The sequence below is a fragment of the Pygoscelis adeliae genome, unplaced genomic scaffold, assembly GCF_000699105.1.
Source record: "Pygoscelis adeliae isolate BGI_AS28 unplaced genomic scaffold, ASM69910v1 Scaffold126, whole genome shotgun sequence".
NCBI lineage: Eukaryota > Metazoa > Chordata > Aves > Sphenisciformes > Spheniscidae > Pygoscelis > Pygoscelis adeliae.
The window spans coordinates 1,682,905-1,703,502 of NW_008824896.1; the positions used below are offsets into that span (position 1 = coordinate 1,682,905).

At 38.1% G+C, this 20,598-nt stretch overlaps 1 protein-coding gene across 1 annotated transcript in view; it reads right to left on the minus strand.

Moving 5' to 3' along the window:
• TPR (translocated promoter region, nuclear basket protein) overlaps positions 1-20,598 on the minus strand; it is a 45,568-nt gene that overhangs the window by 7,989 nt on the left and 16,981 nt on the right. Inside the window, exons 21-44 of the mRNA XM_009324661.1 lie at positions 19,353-19,493; positions 19,017-19,185; positions 17,807-17,973; positions 16,678-16,830; positions 15,858-15,974; positions 14,554-14,757; positions 14,280-14,464; positions 13,683-13,830; positions 13,145-13,282; positions 12,299-12,430; positions 11,900-12,030; positions 11,316-11,526; positions 10,797-10,943; positions 10,154-10,352; positions 9,261-9,466; positions 8,461-8,522; positions 7,332-7,540; positions 6,748-7,020; positions 5,781-5,929; positions 4,826-4,909; positions 2,754-2,954; positions 1,304-1,435; positions 671-761; positions 19-203 (exon numbers count right to left, since the gene is read on the minus strand). Of these exons, the coding sequence (XP_009322936.1) occupies positions 19-203; positions 671-761; positions 1,304-1,435; positions 2,754-2,954; positions 4,826-4,909; positions 5,781-5,929; positions 6,748-7,020; positions 7,332-7,540; positions 8,461-8,522; positions 9,261-9,466; positions 10,154-10,352; positions 10,797-10,943; positions 11,316-11,526; positions 11,900-12,030; positions 12,299-12,430; positions 13,145-13,282; positions 13,683-13,830; positions 14,280-14,464; positions 14,554-14,757; positions 15,858-15,974; positions 16,678-16,830; positions 17,807-17,973; positions 19,017-19,185; positions 19,353-19,493 (3,834 nt within the window). The remainder of the gene's footprint in view (positions 1-18; positions 204-670; positions 762-1,303; positions 1,436-2,753; positions 2,955-4,825; positions 4,910-5,780; positions 5,930-6,747; positions 7,021-7,331; positions 7,541-8,460; positions 8,523-9,260; positions 9,467-10,153; positions 10,353-10,796; positions 10,944-11,315; positions 11,527-11,899; positions 12,031-12,298; positions 12,431-13,144; positions 13,283-13,682; positions 13,831-14,279; positions 14,465-14,553; positions 14,758-15,857; positions 15,975-16,677; positions 16,831-17,806; positions 17,974-19,016; positions 19,186-19,352; positions 19,494-20,598) is intronic.

Sequence of the window (20,598 nt, forward strand, 5' to 3'; positions counted from 1 at the left end):
GCTAGAGAAAGTTTATACCTGTACTGGGGGACCCAGTTCTTGAGGAGGAGCATGAATAGTTAGCCGTGGGGGCAGTGGATGTGGTGGTCTCCGTGGTGACTGTGGGGGCCGAGGGGCCTGTCTCTCCGAGGCAGATGATGGCTGCTGTTCTCTTGAACTTTCATGAGGAAAAGTGGACTCTGCAGCACTTGTACTCCCTTCTACTAAAACATACAGAAGTATAGAGGAGTAAACCCATGCCCTCCAAACTGAGTTGAAAATGTGAAGGCAGGTCTTCAAATTCTGCTACCACATTAACACAGACATTTTTACCCTTGTAAGAGTGGGACAGCTCAGTGCTCATCTAAAATCACTTAAAAGAGGACTTGTGCCAGCTATAGCAACACCAGCACCGGAACAAACTATTGATTATTCAAGTGCTGATTTAGCGAGAGATTAATCTACTGAGCTATCAACAGCAGTTTCCATAGCAACCAGAGCTTGCAGGGTTTTCAAAGGATGTAGAATAAATTCAGAAAAGAACATTTCAAAAGAATCTACATTTCAGGTTAAAATGGTCTTTAGCATTTCACCTTATATTCTTACTTTTAAGTGCATATTTTAACACATGCAAAACAGCTTCTACATTTTCCCCCCTTACAGACTTTGAAGAAACATGGAATAACCATACCATTGTTTTGAGAATCTGCTGCCCTCTGGTTGCTTTCACCTCCTCCCATGCTTTCCTCAGTTTCTGTTCCAGGATCTGTACCGTCAGCACCCTAGAAAAAACACATAAACATAATACGACTTAGCACTAAACAACTTATAGGCTGTAAAGAGAATATAAAAGCAGTACAAAAGTATTCAGAAAGTAAACAAAGTAGAATATATGAAAATCTTAAAATATTTCTATAGATATCTACAAAATCAGGTAAATGTATACAACTGTATGAAATCTCAGAAGTTTTGCATATCTGTACCTACACAAATGTGAACAATGTAGCCATCATCATTCAATAATAACAGTCAATGAAATATCCAGCTTTTGAAGAAACTGTCTTACTAGCTCTGCAACTACAGTATTTGTTGCTGGCTCCTGTACTTTGCATTTTCATTCAGCCCCCTTAAACATTCAAAGTTGATTTTTCTTGTGAAAACACCAGCTGTAACAGAAATCACTATCACCTACTAGCAGCCTCAATTTTCTACGATGAATTCATATTAAGATTTTCTCATTCAAGTGTTCAAATCTGTGCAGATGCATCACACCACCAGTTTATTCCAAGAAATTTAACAGGCTACAAAAAAATCTGTATCTCACCTCAGCATCATCTGCTTCATATCCATCATTACCATCAGCACTACCAGTTCCTTCATTACTGTCATCACCTTCATCTCCCATCCCTGTGTCTTCATCATCATCCTCGTCTTCCTCTTCCTCATCTTCATAGTCCTATGATAAGACCATAAAAAAGCCTTCAGGAAGTGCAGAAAGGGTAGTGGAATAATTTCAAATCTTGAAGTGGTACACTTCACTTTGTGGTACACAGATGACCTCTGTCTATGGATCTCTTTCTGAAGATGTTCAGCATTTATTATCCACAGAATATATGTATGTATTTTTCGATTGCTGTGGTAGGTTGACCTCGGCTGGCTGCCAGACACCCACCCAGCCACTCCCTCTTCAACAGGACAAGGGTAGAAAATAAGACAGAAAAGCTTGAGGGTCAAGATAAAGACAGGCAGATCACTTACCAATTACCACTATGGGCAAAAGACTCAACTCTGGGAAAACTAATTTAATTTGTTGCCAATTAAAAATAGAGTTGGATGGTGAGAAACAAAGACAAAAACTAGAACACCTTCTTCCCACTCCCTTCTTCCCAGGCTCAACTTCACTCCCTCATTCCCAACTTCTCTTCCTCCTCCCCTACCCCAAGCAGGGCAGAGGGGACAAGGAATGGGGGGTTGTGGTCAGTGCATAACAGTTTCTCCCAGCTACTCCTTCCTCCTCACACTTTTCCCTCTGCTCCAACGTGGGTCCTCTCCACAGACTGCAGTCCTTCAAGAACTACTCCAGCAGTGGGTCCTTCCCACTGAAGGGCTGCTGTCCATCACGATAAACCTGCTCCTGCATTGGCTCCTCTCCATGGGCCATGGTTCCTGGCAGTACAGCCTACTGCTCCACGGGCTGCAATTTCCTTCAGGGAATATCCTCCTCTCCACAGGCTGCAGGGAAATACCTGCTCCATTGTGGTCTCTTCCATGGGCTACAAGGAATATCTGCTCCGATGTCTGGAGCACCTCCTTCCCCTCATTCTTCTTTGACCTTGGTGTTCGCAGGATTGTTTCTCACATTTTTTTCTCCCTCCTCACACTAACACTGCCATGCAGCGTTTTGCCCTTTCTTATATATGTTTTCACCAGCTGATGGGCTCAGCTGTGCCCTGCAGTGGGGCCACTGCAGAGCCAGCTGGAACAGGCTGTATCTGTCATGGGGCAGCCCCCAGCCTCTCCTCACAGAGGCCACCCTTGTATGTTGAATAGTCATAGATAATCTAGAGGCACTGTGAAATGTTATGACTTAAAAAAAAAAAAAAGTCAAGCTGCATTAAGAAGTATCTTTAAAACACTAGAAGTTCAGGCTACATAAATACAGACTATTTACACAGTCAAAAAAATATTTTGATTAGTCCTGCCAGGTGACCTTTACATAGACAAAATCATAAATAAAGGAGTTCATAAACAAAGTAATTCCTTGATATACATACTTCCTGCTCGCCTTCATTTTCTTCATCATCATCATCTTCATCATCACTATCAATTACAATGACATCATCTCTCTTCGATTGACCATCCTGAGATGAAGAAGTATTTTGTTGATCTGACTGAAGAGGTCCAAGATCTATTGGGATAGACTGGGAAGTTTCTTCACTATCTTCCATGGGAGTGTACTCTCCCTGTGTAACACCCTGTAAAAGATAAAAGTAAATTACCAGAAGAAACAAAATGAAATGCAGCATACATAATTCTTAAAATGTTCTTCAGGAAGGTGTCCATTGTATTTCCAAGAGTTTCCTGTTTCCATTCCTAGCTCTCAACCTCGACCAAAAGGAGGAGGTCTGCTCTACAACACAAGTCCTTCACTTCCAAATCTGATCTGGGATGGGTGCCATCATTAGGAATACTGTATTCATATGTGATACATTTGAATGTACATCTATAAAAAGCTGCTGTCTAAATGTTTACCTATCTATTTCAGATAACCAAGGAGCTATCACCAACACAATAAGCATTATTTGTACAATAAGCAAACACAGATACACTGAGCATTGTTGACAGCTGAGGAAACACTCTGCCCTTAGTTCACATCCAGCCAGAACAATTGCCTGGTTACTTAGAGGGGCACCCTCTGAGCACACCACCAACACTGCAGTTACTGTCAGTGCACAAGACTGCTGATGGGACAACAAGAAGAGAAACAGACTCTGATGCTTACAAGAGAAACACTAGTTATCACTGTTTCTTAATAACTAACCAAGATAGGAAAGGACAAAAGAGAATGCTACAGAAGATTGTCAACAATCAACTACTGACAACTAGAAGTCTCCCCAGGATCAAGGAACAACCATCTCTCTCCTAAGCGTGAACTCTGAGCTGCTGTTTTACAGTTCTTTTGGTCTGGAGGAACAGTACCGCAATTCACGTGACAGTCAGACACAGAGCTAGCAAATAGTTCTCTTTCCATTCAGCATGCATGTATATTCAAAGCACGTATGTATATTCAAAACAGTTGAACGAAATCTGACAAGTATGACTAGATGTGTTGAGAAAAAAAAAAGCATCAGGGAGAGTCTCCCACAACCTCTTAAAAAAAAAATAAAAATTCAGGACTCTACCACATACATTTTTTAGCGTTCAAGACTTTTGGTTTAGGTATGATAACTAGGTTCTGTTATTTTCTGAACAACATGTCACTTTAATGTTGCAAATGATTGTCTAGCAGCAGAATTCAAATAATTCCATGGAGTACTAGAACTGTTAATTAAAGAACATTTAAAGATATTTGTGGAATAGAAAGTACACAGCTGGGATTTAATGGGAAGGGAAATGTTTGTCATACCTTTTAAACATATGAAGGATAGGAGAGGAAAAACACCTGACTAAAGACTCAGTACCCACCACTGCTTAAAGAAAATAGGTTCCACACTTCAACATGAGGTTTTGCCAAGTTCAGGAATTACCATAACACTTTTGCCTGTTTCTGAGGTAAAACGAGATTAAATTCATGGTTTTCATTTATATTTGTCTTTCCTAACACAGCTACAATGGACATCTTACAGAACTAGAACAAAACCAACTTTTTTTTTCCTTTGTTTATCACATCATGACCCATCTAACACTAAGCTTGCTCAAGGATTTGTCAAATCTTTCTGTGAAAGAAAAGCCAGAAAGCCCAAAGGAGTAAGCAAAGAACTGAAAACTCCAATTCCATTTTAAGACTGTGACTCATTTAACCTCTGTATCTGTTTCACTGCATAAAACTGGGGTTAAGGATACTAGGATTTCTAAAACAACACATAGAATTACAATTCAAAATTGCAAAGCTTCATTAACATTCTGAATGTTACTTATATAGGTATGTGTAGAGTACAAGAAAAATTGAGTATCTATCCTTGAACATTGCAAGTCTAAACTTTAAAAGGTTATAAGTGGTTTCCACTGGAAACCTGCAGGATCTGATTTGAGGTTTTGCTTCTAAAAAATATTGAGAGGTGGTGGTGTGGGGAAGGATAGCTATTTCTGCTGAAATGAAGATTTTCTGCTGTTCATATATGCTTACTTCTCCAATTGAGTCTTGCGAGTCTTGATTGTATGTTTGAGCTTCTACCTCACCATCAGTGCTCTCTTCTGCTGTCACTTCCTCCTGAAAGAACATATATTTTCTTCGTTTAAAAACATCATTAGCCCTAAAGTTTGGTTCTTTAACATGTTCGAGATTTTTTTTTAAACTTTTTCTAAAAAATTATCTTTTCCCACAAAGATCATGGGCAACATTTTGTTCCCCTTTTACTATTATTCCTTAGCTCTGCTAAGGAATCCTTTCATCTAGCACCCCATTTCTCTGCCCTGGAGAAATACAGTTTCCCCATTCCAGCCCACTGGACCTCAGTGTCTCTAAATCTTTTCAGGACCAAAAAAGAACCCTCAAGGTTTCCCATTCCACCTCCATCCTCTCAGCAAATTAAGTGATAATGTTCTTACACAATCTTGCCCTTTTCTGTTATGCAGCATCTCTACAGAGTTAATAAAACGTCGTTGACTTCCTTAACATTATTCATGAGTTGTCTGCTGTGAGGTTCTGTCTCAAGTTCATTCCTTTTTTGCAGGACATCGCAATTGTCTCACACCAATATTTCACATGCATCTCCTGTAAGCTTTTCCATGGAACTCCTCTTTGCTTCCCTGGCATCTCCTCAAGTACACTATCTTACTCCAGAGTAACTGTAGATAATGACCTTCCAGACTACACTGAAAAGTGTTTAACTTCTTCCCCCTCAATGCTAGGATACACCCCCTCTCTCTTCCATCCTACAGTTCACTAAGATTTGCATCATTCATTGCAACTGGTATAACCTCTGCCTTTTACAATGCCCAAACATAATTGCTTCCTCCCCAACAGATTAAGAAGTCACGTTAAGAATTAACTGACTTGCTCTGAAGTAATATACTTGCTATTCCCATCAAAATCTTCCAAAGGGACAGATTAAGCAGTAGCATTTTATGTTCTTGCAAACCTCAGGTCCAACTCTTTGTATGCTTCTCAGTTTTTTTGGAAGAGGTACATCCACTGTTTCCTCTGAAATTTGGTCCGAGTTTTCCACAGTGTTATCCTCCTCTTCCTCTCGTGGACGTTTAGACAGTGAAGAACTTGGGGTAGCTGAAACTTAAAAGACTCTCTCAGTTATTTTCAGAACAACAAATATACAAAACAGAAAATCAAAAGGTTTGGTATTTTAACTCTGGAAGATCGCCTCTTTTTCTGCATTGAATGATAACAAATAGAATCAGACAGAATCACCTTGTGCTGTTTCCTAGCACATGAAAACATCAGCCCCTTCCTTTTTTACAAGTTTTATGCTCTTGGACCTATATTCACAACCTAATTGACCCCAAATCTAAGCTTCAGGGTACAACTAAAGTTTTTTTTCCAACATCTTTGCTTCTGACAAGTACACCTAAAATTTTAACAGAGTATCAGCTGGGAAACAAAAAAAGCAGTTTCAAAAGCATATTTTGGGGAATAAACATTCTACACCAAAATCTACACTATGTAGGGCAAACAGATGTGCAACAGTGTATCACACTGAGTAGCTTTAGAGTTCTCTGTATTTTATACTCCAGCTTAAGTAGCTTACTCATGACTCCTAAAATTAACCTTGCTCCAACAGTACCATGGAAACAGAGGCATCAAGGTTTAACGTATTAAACCCCAGTGCTGCTCTGAATAGATAAACAAACATATGAGTTTTTATTTTCTACTTTAAGGAATGCAGTGACAACAGCATTTCAGGGGTACCATTTCTGAAGATTCAAGAAAGGAGCCTAACCTCAGAAGTTTGTAAAACATGCAATAAACGTTTTCCCTTGGGCGGGGGGGGAAGAGCAAATTCTATTGCTGGTTAGGCCTGGTTTGACAAGGGTCTAAATGGAGCTACTTAAAAGGAACTATTCAAAAAGGTAGGCCTATAAAATAAAACCAACCTGTGCCGAACACTGCTGTAGAAGTGGAGGGCCTCTCTATTTGAGAGCTCTGTACAACTTCTACAATGGTAGGGGATGGCTCCTGATTAGCAGGCTCAATCTGAGGATGACTTTGCTGAGTGGGCTGCACAAAAGCAGTCGCTTGTGTCTGCTGCTGAACAGTCAAGATGGGCTGAGAGAGAGATGTCTGAACATTAGGACTGGTGGAACGTACAGACCCACTAGTGCTTCCAAAGACTGGAACATGCTCCACAGGTCCTTCTGATTGCATAGCTGAAAGGCAAACAGTAGCACATTCAACTGTCTTCATATTACCTAGTACAGTTCACACTCTCTATTTCAGAATGCCCTAAATAAGCAGATTCAATGTTTTGCAGATTGAGTTAACATTGCTTATACCCGTCTTCAGTTGAAGAATCATGAACTTCGTTGCAACAGAAGTGGTCATAGAAGTACAATATTGAAAGAGATGCAGGGACAATAAAACTATTTGAGGTACTTTCAAACTAATAATTACCAAGATTTCAAGGCAAAGGTAGCATTTATGATTACTGTAGATCCTTATACTATACTAAAATGCTTACCTTCCTGAGTTTCCACCTGTGTTGTAGGCATAACTGTGGCTGTTGGAGTAGTGGTAGGATTAGTGACTGTAGCAGGAGTAACCATTGGACGGATACTGGCTCTTGGAGTAGACTTATTCCCAGCTATTGCAGCAGCAGTCACTTTACTTGGAGTTGACACAACAGGAGTTGGTTTAATATTTGCTGTTGGTGGATCTGAAGTGCTAGCACTGAAAAAGAGGATATTGGTTTCATCATGATAGTGCAGAAAACAGATTTTAAAAATACCAAATGTAAATATATTATCATAGCCAGAAATACTGATTTTTAAAGGTTTAAAATTTAAAAGCCTGACAAGGGCATAATGAATTGTCTTCCAAAATTTGTTTATAGTTAAAAAAGAAAAAAGACAGACACGCTATGCCATCAGTAGCATTTTGTCCAGCTTAGAGATCTGATAGGTTTCTTCAAAAGGTAATCAACTAGAAATCTGTAAGCAGATCAAAAGTAGTAGTGCGTAGCTCGTACTACTAGCTGTGCTGGGTCTTTATTTCAGTGAGTAATACACCTTCCATTAAAACTAACAGATTCACTCAATATAGAGCAACATCATCTCTTGGTTGAGACAAGGATCAGCCAAATTTTAAGAGGCATTTTTGAAAGCCTTGCTTTCACAAGGATGCTGTCATAAAAACTGAAAGGGAGTTTGTTATCTAATCCCATTTTAGAGCTTAGTCACTTGACTATTTTATGTGTTGTTAAGAGTTACTATCTATTTAGTCTGTTTCGCATGTTTGAGATTCTTGCACAAGGAAGATCCCCCCCAAAACCAAAAAGGTTAAAGGTAACAATCAAAACTGTATAACTTCAAGAATCTTGAAGTCTGAAAACATATAAAAAAATCTTTTAAGTTTCCCAGATACCACGTTCCTCATGGTTAATATGACTATTTAACAGCTTAAAAGCTTTGTTGATTAAATGTAGCTGAGAAAAAACAGGAGGAACATATTATGTCAATCAGTATCTTCAAAGCTGCTTAAGAAAAATTGTGAAAAGCCAGTGGTTTACTAAAAAGAGCAACTAGATAAAGACAAAACCATGAAACACCAATCACAGAAACTCTGCAAAACCCCCAAACCCTTCAACTCACATTCCTCTTTCACCTGAAGCTGGAGTAGACTTGAGCGAGATTTGCCTCTGCTGTTCTGGGACCTATTAAGAAACAGAAGTATCATGCCATGTACATAACGAAACAGACCGAGCAATTTCATAAAACACTTCAGCAGTCAAAGAAATGATTGTTAGTAAAGAGATCTAACAGACTTGTTAGCATGCCTGGTCAGACTCTCTGACTGTTGCAGATTCTCCAAGACAAAAAAAAAAAAAAAATCATACCAGTCATACCAAGTATGCAAACCAATTCAGTAATTTCTCAGGTATTTTCTGAAGCTATTGAGACAATAGCAGCTAGAACCCATTACACTGAATGCATGGATAAAAATACAATAATGGAGAGCGCAGTGCAAAAAGTTCATTGGCCGATTCACAGTGAATGATATAACTGTATGCTTGTTAGCACTGGGAATTCTGACTATGGCAGGAAATGAGTTTTAAACTAAGTTCTGAATCCTTACTAAAGCCAACTTGTACATTTCCAAAACCAGGGGACAGTGGAACTTGAATAGCACATTTTGTTGGGCTCATTGATATGTTTTAATTTTCTTTTTTTATCCCAAGTGTAGGATTCCTATGACAAGAATTTCCATCCTATTTAGGATGTTTAGAAAAAACACTTTCACGTACAGTAGTCCTGAGTATTAACTAGTGTATACACAAAACTGAACCAAGTTGGACAATGGTGCTCATACTCACAGCTGTTGCTCTCGTTCAGTCATGAGACATGCAAGCCGTTTATTTCCTCTCACACAATTAGCCAAAAGGATTTTGTACCTTATTTGTAGACTCTGGTGGCTCGTCTCGCTGTTCATGGTGTCGTTCTTGCTGCTCTCTAAGCTCTCTTTCCAGACGGCAGATTCGACCTTCGTACTGAGATTTGAGTGCACTCATCCGCACCTCCAATTCAGTCTTCTGCTCTTCTAGTGAACTGCTCTTTTGCTTCCACTCTTCATTTTCTTTTGTTAGCTGTTCTTTTGTACCTAATTGAATAGGAAAGAATTCAGTCTTGCTACTGTAAAGCTGCCTACTAAGTCTCTGCATGTGGAATACCTGTCTGTTTTAATAGGTTACTGAAATATTTTGAAATCTTAAAAAAGTTAAGCTCTCAAAGGAGCTCTTAGAGGTTATTTTAACTTTCATGTGCCATTTTTCTATTTAATTGCAATTAAATAAAAATAAATAAAAGTATAAAAATATATAATAAATATAGAAAAATAAAAAAATTAAAATAAAGAAGTAGTCACAAAAGAACAAGATGTTTTCAGCAAGCTCTTACACCATCATTTCTCTCAACATCAATTAAAAATAGAAGAGGCAGTATGTTTTGCACCTGTACACTTAGGGAAGACAAGAGGGAAGGGGAGAATTACCTGAGTTGTTAGTAGGGTCAATCTGCTCTAATCAACAAACGGATCACATTGGCTGGCCAAAACTAAACAAAACTTTTTTTTACCTCCAGTGTACAGCTAGTTATATACTTTTATCATCTCCTGAAGGAATTAAGTTTTAGAACAATTCCTGTAACATCTAATCTAGAAAAAACTTTTAAGTAAAATATGAAGTAGGCCATATTTTCCTAAGCATCCTGTCAAAATGCTTTTCCATAGGAATAATCAGAAACCCAAACAGAAGACGACACCTTAAGGACAGAAAAAATATTGTAATACCAGCTAACTGTGCAATTTTCTGCTTGGCTGCAAGCAACGTCTTCCTAGTTTTCTCCTCCTTCTCAGTGATCTGTTGCCTGAGCTGTTCTTCCTGTGTAGTCTTCTCTTGCAGATCTTGATGAAAACGAGCAAGTTCTGATTGTAGCTGCGTTATCTGCTCCTGAAGATTTCTAACTTCAGTTTCTTTTTCTGCTACAGTCTATAGAAAGAAAGAGAGATTGCAGCTATTGGCCATTACCAGCTACTTTGGCAAATATATAGCCTAACAAGCTCCAACGTCGTAGTATTAGCTGGCCACTGTATTAAGGTTAAAAAGCTTCTAATCAATGATAGAGAAGTCCAGTCCTCTCTGAATGCAATAGTTGAGAGAACAGCATTCTTTTTCCCACTTATTATTCCAAGAAACAGCATGAGACACACTATACACAGGATTTAAACCAGGTTTAAGGTCCCTCTTTCCCAACAAGGTAAAGGCACAAATAGGCACATGTATGCACACTATTTCTGTGCATACATGCGCACACGTGCACATACAAACAGAAAAACTCCCTCACATTCCTCATAGTTATGCATTTAAGATTGCAGTAAAAGTACAATACTTTGAAATTGTTCACTGTTCTTACCTTGTTCACTCTGTTCTTACCTTTTGTAAACTTTCAACCTGAGTCTCCAAAGACTTTGTCTTCACTTCAGCTTGACTGAGAGTGTCTTTCAGCTCTTGTACTTCCTGGACAGAAACTTGTTCTTCTTGTTGTTCTACAAAAGACTGAGTTGATGCTTTGGCAACCATCTGAAATATGTCAAGTGGTATCAGGCTAAAGGGTACTATCTGATGAGAATGTCATTACTTTCACAAGTTGCTTCTGCATGCAAACCGATCATTTAAAAAGTTGTAGGCAAAACTCAGGAATTCTAATGAATGCTAAAGTTCTGTTAAGAATATTCAAAGTATTAAGTGATATGCAGCTCATGCTTTGTGGCAGTTTGAGCTAACAGCAGAATAAACAATGTTGTTTTCTGCTTTTTTCTCCACAGGTAAGTACTCATACAGTATTATATTAAGGGAACATGAAGATCATGAGCTAGATTATGCATGACTCTAGATGAAAACATACAGGGTTTTTACAGAATTTCTTTGCAAACAAAGAAAAAGCATATTTACCTTATCATGCTGTGCTTTCAGCTCCTCATACTGAGTCTTGTACCTGCGCCCAATTTTCTTGACCTGTGTTATAGTTTTCACTTTTTCTTGTATGTCAGCCACTTTAGCATCTAGTTCTTTCTGCAAAGTGTCCTTTTCTGTTCTTATTTTAGTTACTTCATCCTTCAGGCTCTGAACAAGATTCTGGCTTGTAGTCATGGATGCATTAGTTCTACGTAACAAGAGATTGGAGGAAGAAGCAAATAAGATATTTGAGATTGAGCAATACTGAAATGTATTGATTTTTATGTAATATCACAGGCATTATCTGTAATGAATTATGTTTTCTAGGATTTTGCAATACAAATGAGTATTTGTAGAATATAAATTATTCTACAATACATTAGTTTAGAGTAAGTTCAGCTAAAAAACAGCTTCCAAAACAATTCTCACTTCATTTTATCTGCATATTATCAACCTACAGTAAGAATACCAAAGGTTTCATAGTTACATGGAGACAGTTAAGAAGTTACACTTCCAGATACAGCTTTATTTAAAATATTTTGCTTTGCTCAAAACTTTTTACTAATTGACTTATACCACACCTGGCTATTTCTGCTTTAAGCCTGCCTGTTTCTTCACTCATTTGTTGTATACGCTTGGTGTTTGCCTCCTTCTCTGAAAGCAGCTTCCGATACTCTTCGAGATCAGTGTCCTTCTGTTGACTCAATAAATGCTGAAAGGTTGAGAAAATAGTTTGCATTTTCTAAGATGATTATACAGTTATATCCAGAAAAATCTCTTTGAATTAGAGCTACTGCTTTCGCATTTTGATTTGGAATGCCTATGAATTAGAATAGCCTCTTTTGAAGCTGCATAAACAATGCTTTATAATTCAAATAAGTTTCTTAGTTTGTTGTTGTTTTTAAGAACTTTTAGAACTTTTTTTTAGTTCTTTTTTTTTTTCCCCCACAACACCTTCTTTGAAAACATGCATTCCTCACCTGGGTCCGGGCTTTCCAGCGTTTAACATCTTCTTCCAACAGCTTTTTCTCTGCCTGTAACATTCCACTTTTCTCACTCAGTTCAGCATTAGACTCTTGTAGAGGTAGAATGTCTGCCTCAAGCTTGCGTACCTGAAAAAACACAATTGGGGATTAAACTCTCTGGACCTTACAAGACTGAAGGAAATGGAATATGGTAGGCCTTGAACAATGATGGTAAGAGGGACAGAGAGAGCAAAACACCACCCTCAAAAAGTCATTATATAGCTTCTTTTCCAACTCTGCCTTTCAGTGGCCATCTGGGGGCAGGGAGGACAAGGAGCAAGAGCAGGGGATGATCCTACAGAGAGGGGAAAAAAAAATAGGTACGACTTCACAATCTTAGACTCTCACTCTGAACTTTGGTACAGAAAAAGGATTATTAATGACATGTTAGAAGCCAAGCCACACTGCACTGGATTCCATTAAAATAACTGGCGTGTAGAAATGGGAAGAGGCATATATGTCCCTTCTAAACTCTTAATAAAGCTGTGGACTGCTTTATATGTATTCCTGTGCCATTTTTCATTTATCTGCTGATAATATCCTTGTTACTGGTATATCTCTAGCCAAGGATAAATGCCGATTTACAGTTTCATTTAAATGAAACTGAACTTTAACTTTTCCAATATTCTAGACAGACCAATGTCTTCTAAAATTCTAAATGGAAAGTTTCCTCATTTGTAAACGACATAAAGGAATAATCACAATCTAAATCATGTATTTATTGTAGTTAGCAATGGTATATCCAGACGTTAATTCATCAACTTGAATACCTGAAAAATTTACGTGAACCTTGGCACTAACCTTTGCTTGAATTTGCTGTAGCTCTTGTTCTAGCCTCTCCTTCTCTTCTCTTAGCATCTTGTTGGTTTCTATCAGTACGTTCATGGTCTCAGTTTTTTTCATTAATTCTTCATGCTGTGCAATGGTTTTTGCTGTTACCTTTTGAAAAGATTTAACTCAGTCATTTGTTTTGCTTGCACATGCATATATACTTACCTGGATCTGGCATAACACCATCTTGGAAAGCTATCATGGGCATTCATTATGTCACATGTACATTCAAAACAAGTAAATACAGCTTAAGAAATAGGAGATGGGGAAAAAAGAATGAGAGAAATTATCTTTATTTTCCCTATTTATGTGATTTTGGAATTGCCACGCTGCTTCACAGAACTCAGAACAAGACCCTCCATTTGGCTATATAGCAACCTCAGTTTAAAAGCTCCCGATTCTTCCAAAACTCTTCTTTTTTGGGCACAGGCACTGAAGACAAAGAGTAGAACATAGAGAACAGCCCTCTCTACTTACTGAAATCATAACCAATAATATCCAACCATACCTGCACCTTCTCTCTCTCAGCATTGAGACTGTCCTGCAGTTCCTGGAGTTCCCTTTCCAGGTGCTCCACTCTCTGACGGTAACGCAAACTCTCCACCTGGGCCACCTCAAATCTAGTTTCTGCAATCTCCTTTTCTCGACGTATAAATCTGCAACAAGAAAATGAACAAAGCATCATGTCAATGAAAATGCAAGACGCAGCATTTTAAGTTGAAGCATCTTATATCTGAAGGTCTACTGAATATAGAAATTGGTTCAGAAAGATCAGAAAGAAAATCCTAGATAAAAATTTTTGAAAATCTACATAACCCCCCTAAAAACTACAATGAGAAAAAAAAATCACCTCTATGAAACTTTCTTGCCAATCACATTTTCTAAAATCTGATTTAGCTTCCTGTCATAATTGACTCACATTTTTTTTCCTAAGAGTAGAAAGAAATCTCCTCTATTAGGTATTAATGTAGAACCACCACCTCCTACTCAGCAAAAAAGTGCTTGAATTTTATACATTATCCTTCAAATATAAAGTAATACAGAACTATTTAATTTGGCAGCTAATTTGTAACCACCGAGAGAAGGAGCCCAGAGCTAAATTTACCTAAGAATTTCTAAGATTTGTTCCTGGGATTTGCCTTCCTCATTGAGAGAAACATTCACTGCAGTTGGCATGGCTTCCTTCATAGAGGTCACCATCTTATCACTCAGACTTTCCAGCTGTTCATGTAATAATCGATTTTGTTTTTCCAAATCTTCACAGCGAGATGCAAGTTTTGAAGCTTCATCCTACAACAAAATTGTTCAATGGCTGTGAATGCTGTGGCTGAATTTCTGTTAACGGAAGAAAACCACCGAAACCATAAAAACAATCATACCTTCATCATTCTCTCTCTCTCTTCCCAGGAGGCTTTGCACTCTAACAATTCAGACTCAGCTTTCTGAGCAGCTTCCTCTAGCTGCTGCCTTACCGCTGCATTCTTGGTAACTTGGTCTTTAATAGCCTGTAATGCTTCAACATCAGCAGCATGAAGCATTAATTCCCGTTCATATTTATTTTGAGCTTCAGAAGCCATCTTTGCCTGCAGGAAGAAAAAAAAAAAAAAGATTGTTACCTTTAATGTTATATCTTTGGTATGTACAAAGAGATTCTCAAAATTGTAGACAAAAATCAGTAACCACTAATCAAAAAGAAAATCACTGGCCAAAACCTTTGTCATTCTCAAGAACAAAACAAAACAAAAAGGATAAGCTTAGCATGGTCCCCTTAAAGAAATTACTATTTAAAAAAAAAAATTAGAATTTGAAATAATTTTCTTTGAGCAGCTAGAAGGAGGGCGCACTCTCTATAGTCACTCTGCAATCAAACCTCTTGCTGTAGATCCTGCACTGATAATAGGCAGGTATTAGTCTAAGAACATCCACTGGTTACTTCTACATGTGAATGGGCAAAGATATTTACTGCGTGAGGTTAAAAAGCTAAAGACAGACTATGGTCACAGTATCAGCTGAAAACAATGGAAACGCCTGTCTACTAAATTTTGAGTTGGATTAAACAACTGCCAAAAGTTTTTCTACATCCTTTACACCAATCAGTGTTGCTGGAATTATCACCTGCAGAAAAGTAGATTCCCTTTAAGTAACAGCTGGTAACAAGACAATCTTATCAGGTGCTGCTAAATCTCATATTGCCCGACAGTTTTAAAAGATGACAATTATGTTTCAGGTTAGAAAGGTATTTTCCCCGTTGTCTTGTTGTGAGAGTTCAGTTTTCTTTTTTGCTCTCCTGTCAGGAGAGTGAGGTAGCAATTCATTAAAAAGTTAATTACATTCCCCAATCAATTTTTTTATGTAATGAAACAGACCTTAGAAACAGTAATCCATTGCATCTTCTGTTGTTTTCTTAAACATGACACAAACTGTGCTTGCAGCACAACTTTGTATTCAAAGTCAGTTTAGTTGGTATTAACACAATGTTTGATCAGGTAGAAAAATGAAGCACTAAATAAGCAGCTGTTCACAAAATAGAGAAAGTGCTCTTACAGCACTTTTCTTGCCTCCACAAGTCTCTGATTAGCAGCGCTACCTTTAAAAAACATTTTGATTTCAACTGAAAAACAATGAAAAACTAAACATTAAGTTTACTACCTCTGGCTAAAATAGGCAAATACTACAAACATACTTGCTCCTGGCAGTCACGTCTGGCTTGTTGTTCATTATTTAGAGCTGTGCTGGCTCTCTGAAGAGCTTCCTGAACTTCTGATTGCACGGTTGACAGACTCTTCTTTAGTTCTGATAGCTATAGTGATGGGGGAGGGGGGGGACAACAAAAAAAAAAAACCAAGAACAAAACCAAGACTAAATGGCAAAGTATTTTACAGAGTATTGAACACAGCAAGGCTTTGAATGTAGACAGTCATGAATAATGTAGAACCAAAGGTGGTTATTTATTTTTTTTAAATATTAATTTTAATCTAAAGAGAAATACTTTCAAGATTTTGACTTATTAATATACAGAGCTCTTTCCTGGTAAAAATATATTACTGTTCTTTCAGAGTCAGGCCTGCAGTAATTCTAGTTGCAGTCATCTTGTTTTTTTCAACCTCAATAAGAGCCCAAATATAAACCAGACAAATAAGGGCATAGACCAGTCTGGTTTTAAAATACGTGCATGATACAAATTTGGTTTTGGCTCATGTTCCAAAAAGGGTTTTCTGAAACCTTTCTCAAATGCTTTTACTCATGTTTTTCTGCAAACAGTGCTCAAAGTTCAGGAAGATAGTAATGGCTTTACACAATCACCCTAACAAAGTGATAAGGTTAAAATACTACTCATGTTTTGAAACCTCTCAAATTTAGCTAGCCTTTTGTACATCCTAAAAGATTTCGTTTTGGATGCTACTATACTGTGAAAACAAATTGAAGTTTAGGGAATTACGTAAAAGCACATTCTTGTGGACCCTCTACGAGGGAATTTAAGGGAAGGGGCATTCAGTGCATACCTGTTGTTCCATATTCTCCACAGCTTTACGCTTCTCCTCTTGCAGTTCTTGCTTTTCTTTCTCTGACTCCATCAGCTTCTTTTCCAGCTGTGCTTGATACTCTGAAGATTCCTTCAGACGAGCTTCAACTGTTGCACGAACTTCCTCTGTCACCTTCATTAAAATCCATCATAAGAGATCAATTTTTTTTCCCTTTAAATATGGTATTCTGATGTGAAACCAGTATTTTATTAACAATTTAAAGCCAGAGTAGGTATTCTCAGCACCTGATTTAGAAGAACACTGAAAATGTGGAAAATCACAAATAGCACTGAAATTTTTTTTTTTTTTTAATGTCCCTTCAAAGCTGCAATACCCCATGAAGTACATCTAAGAACAGTTTTAGGTGACTGCACTCAAGAATGCAGCAGCCAGCATATCTTTTTATTACACACTAAAGTCTGCAATAGTGGTAAAGCGTATCAAGCCACAATGAATTTTTTACAGTAACAGAACACAGACAGGCACAGAACTTGGATACTAGACAAACAGCACTCCATTGTCTACTGATGCTGTAACTTCAGTAGAAAAAAATGAGAATTCTGTTTCCCCAATCTATCTTATTTTGATATGATGAACACCTTGGAAGAACAGCCTTCATTTGCTGTTAACATGGTGGAGTATGAGACGGACTGGAAGGTTGTTCTTAAGCTTTTCCCATGAATACCACCATAGAGTGTTTTGCATCAGTGAAAACTTTACTGATGCAGAAGGTGTGAATTTAACCGCTTTTGATTGAGAGCTAAATAATATTTTTGATCATTGATCACAGGGTTATAAGGAAGATTTTTTTAAAAGTCAACTCCCCTCTTTCAAAGGAGGACATTGGCAGAATACAACTTTGAGTCAAATTTACAATTCAGCATTTTAAAAATATGCTGCAAAAAGGTCTAATATTTCCATGATAAAAGTGTTTTTAATAAAATTGTCTAAAATATGGTCTTACTACATTATATTCTAATGCCTTCTAAACTAACTTCAGTTTTTTTGTAATTCCTCCCATAATCCTACAAACTGTATAGTACAAAAAACCCCATCATCTTTCATTTTGCTTCTGTTTTCTCCCTAATAAGCAATGGTAACTACTTACTTGTTTTTCCTTATTAAGGGATTCCTCTAGACTAAGAACCATGGCCCTGTACTGTTCCACATTACTGGAACTAGTCTTGAGTCTTTCTCTCAGGTCATTAACTTGTTCGTCAGCTTGTCTTAGTCGACTTACAAGATCATCCACGTCTTCATTTGTAGTAGGCTGACCTACAATATTACAACATATTCATTAACTGATGAAGTTTAATTCAGTTTTTTAAACCACTGTTCTGTTGAAAGCGAAAGTCTTTTTAGGATAGTAACATGGAAAAAACAATCACCCTCACAAAGCTTCCCTAATGTCAGCCCTAACCAAAATACTGGCTTACAATAAACATTGTTGATTCAGACAAAAAAATTGGCTATTTAAAAATAAGTAACCTAATAGATTTAAGTTATTTTAAATAAAAATAAAAGGGATCCTTTAATAAGTTTTGCTTTATTTTTCCCCTTTGTCAAAGATTGCTTGGACATTAATTTTACTTTAATGAATCATCCTGGTTGTTGTGATTTAACCTGGCAGGCAGCTAAACACCACACAGCCGTTTGCCCACTACCCACCACAGTGGGATAGGGAAGAGAATCAGGAAGAAAAAAAAAAAAAAAGTAAAATTCGTGGGTTGAGATAAAGACAGTTTAACAGGACAGAAAAGGAAGGGAAAATAATACTACTACTATTAAAGATGATAAAAGAATATACAAAATAAGTGATGCACAATGCAGTTGCTCACCACCCACTGAACAATGCCCAGCCAGATCCTGTGCAGTGATCGCTGTTCCCCGGCCATCTCCCCCCAGTTTATATAGTGAGCATGACATCAGATGGTATGGAATATCCCTTTGGCCAGTTCGGGTCAGCTGTCCTGGCTGTGTCCCCTCCCAGCTTCTCGCTGGCAGGGCATAAGAAGCTGAAAAGTCCTTGACCTAGCATAAGCACTACTTAGCTGTTGAATGTAAGCAGTGTGTCATCAACATTGTTCCCATCCCAAATCCAAAACACAGCACTATAGCAGCTACTGGGAAGAAAGTTAACTCTATCCCAGCTGAAACAAGGACACTGGTTATCATTTGTTTGAATATGTGACTGTAATAATGAAGAGGTTTATTATTTAGTGTACTGTCCTCCTAATTCTAAATTATTATGAATTTTACTATTCTGCAGACAGCAATGTTTAACATAAAGAGAAATTCAATGTAGAAAAACATCCTACCTTTCCCTGGAGCTCTCTGTGATGACTGAGATGCTAGCTGAGCCTCCGTATTGTTAAGCTGCTGTTTCAACATCGCAGTTTCTTTCTGGGCATTCTTTAAAAGTTCCTTTGTGTTAATGTGACGGTTTATCTCAGTCTCGAGTTGCCTCTTAAGATCCAGGATATGAACCTGAAAACACAAGGTTCTTAAACTTGTAATTATTCACAAACGGCACAAAGACTAAATGTTTATAAATTTCACATATGAAAAACAATGCACTGTAAGCTGGCAGAAGCCATGCAACTGTGGCTTTATTTTCACTAAAACAAGTTTAGCGTATTTATAATTATACTTACCTCTTGATTTTTGGTAAGGGAGTGTCTTTGTTCCACCTCACTTTCTAGTTTCTTCTTCAGCTGAGATATCTCACGCTCTAGCTTTTCTATCTGATTATTGAGTCTTTGTTTTGTTTCTGTCTCAGACCTCTCCAGTATTCCCTGATAAAAGAGCACAACGCACTATGCTTACAATACACTTCAACAATTCTCTTCTGCATTACTGCAGCACTTCATACGAAGTCGTCACAACACTTTTCCCACCCATAAAATAATTACTGCAGGGAGCAAGCAATAATAGGTAGATACAGAAAATTATAAAGAGTAACACTTACAATGTATGACTTAGTTTTGAAAGTTTTTTTAATACTATTGATATAATTACTAGAAGAAAATCTATCATCCATGCAGTCTAATTCCAGAGGTTAAAAAACCCCAGAAGATCTGCTACAGAAATAGAGTTCAGTCACATGACAAAACATGCAACCTTAAACATTTATGCTCTAAGAGTCACTATACCTTATAATAGAAGATTATAAGGTATAAGCCCTCTGTGGGAGAACATCAGGTTCAACACCATCTAAGGCACCTGAAGGTGCACAAGTCCATGGGACCTGATGAGATCCATCCTTGAGTCCTGAAGGAACTGGCGGATGAAGTTGCTAAGCCACTATCCATCGTATTTGAGAAGTTGTGGCAGTCCGGTGAAGTTCCCACTGATTAGAAAAGGGGAAACATAACCCCCATTTTTGAAAAGGGAAAAAAGGAAGACCCAGGGAACTACAAGCCAGTCAGTCTCACCTCCGTGCCTGGGAAGGTCATGGAACAGATCCTCCTGGAAGCTATGCTAAGGCACATGGAGGACAGGGAGGTGATTCGAGACAGCCGGCATGGCTTCACCAAGGGCAAGTCCTGCCTGACTAACCTAGTGGCCTTCTATGATGGAGTGACTACATCAGTGGACATGGGAAGGGCTACAGATGTCGTCTACCTGGACCTGTATAAGGCCTTTGACATGGTCCCCCACAACATCCTTCTCTCTAAACCGGAGAGGTATGGATTTGATGGGTGGACTGTCCAGTGGGTGAGGAATTGGTTAGATGGTCGCATCCAGAGGGTAGTGGTCAACGGCTCAATGTCCAGATGGAGACTGGTGACGAGTGGCGTCTTGCAGGGGTCCCTATTGGGACCGGTAGTACTGTTTAATACATTGTCTTCATCAATGACATAGGCAGTGGGATCAAGTGCACCCTCAGCAAGTTTGCAG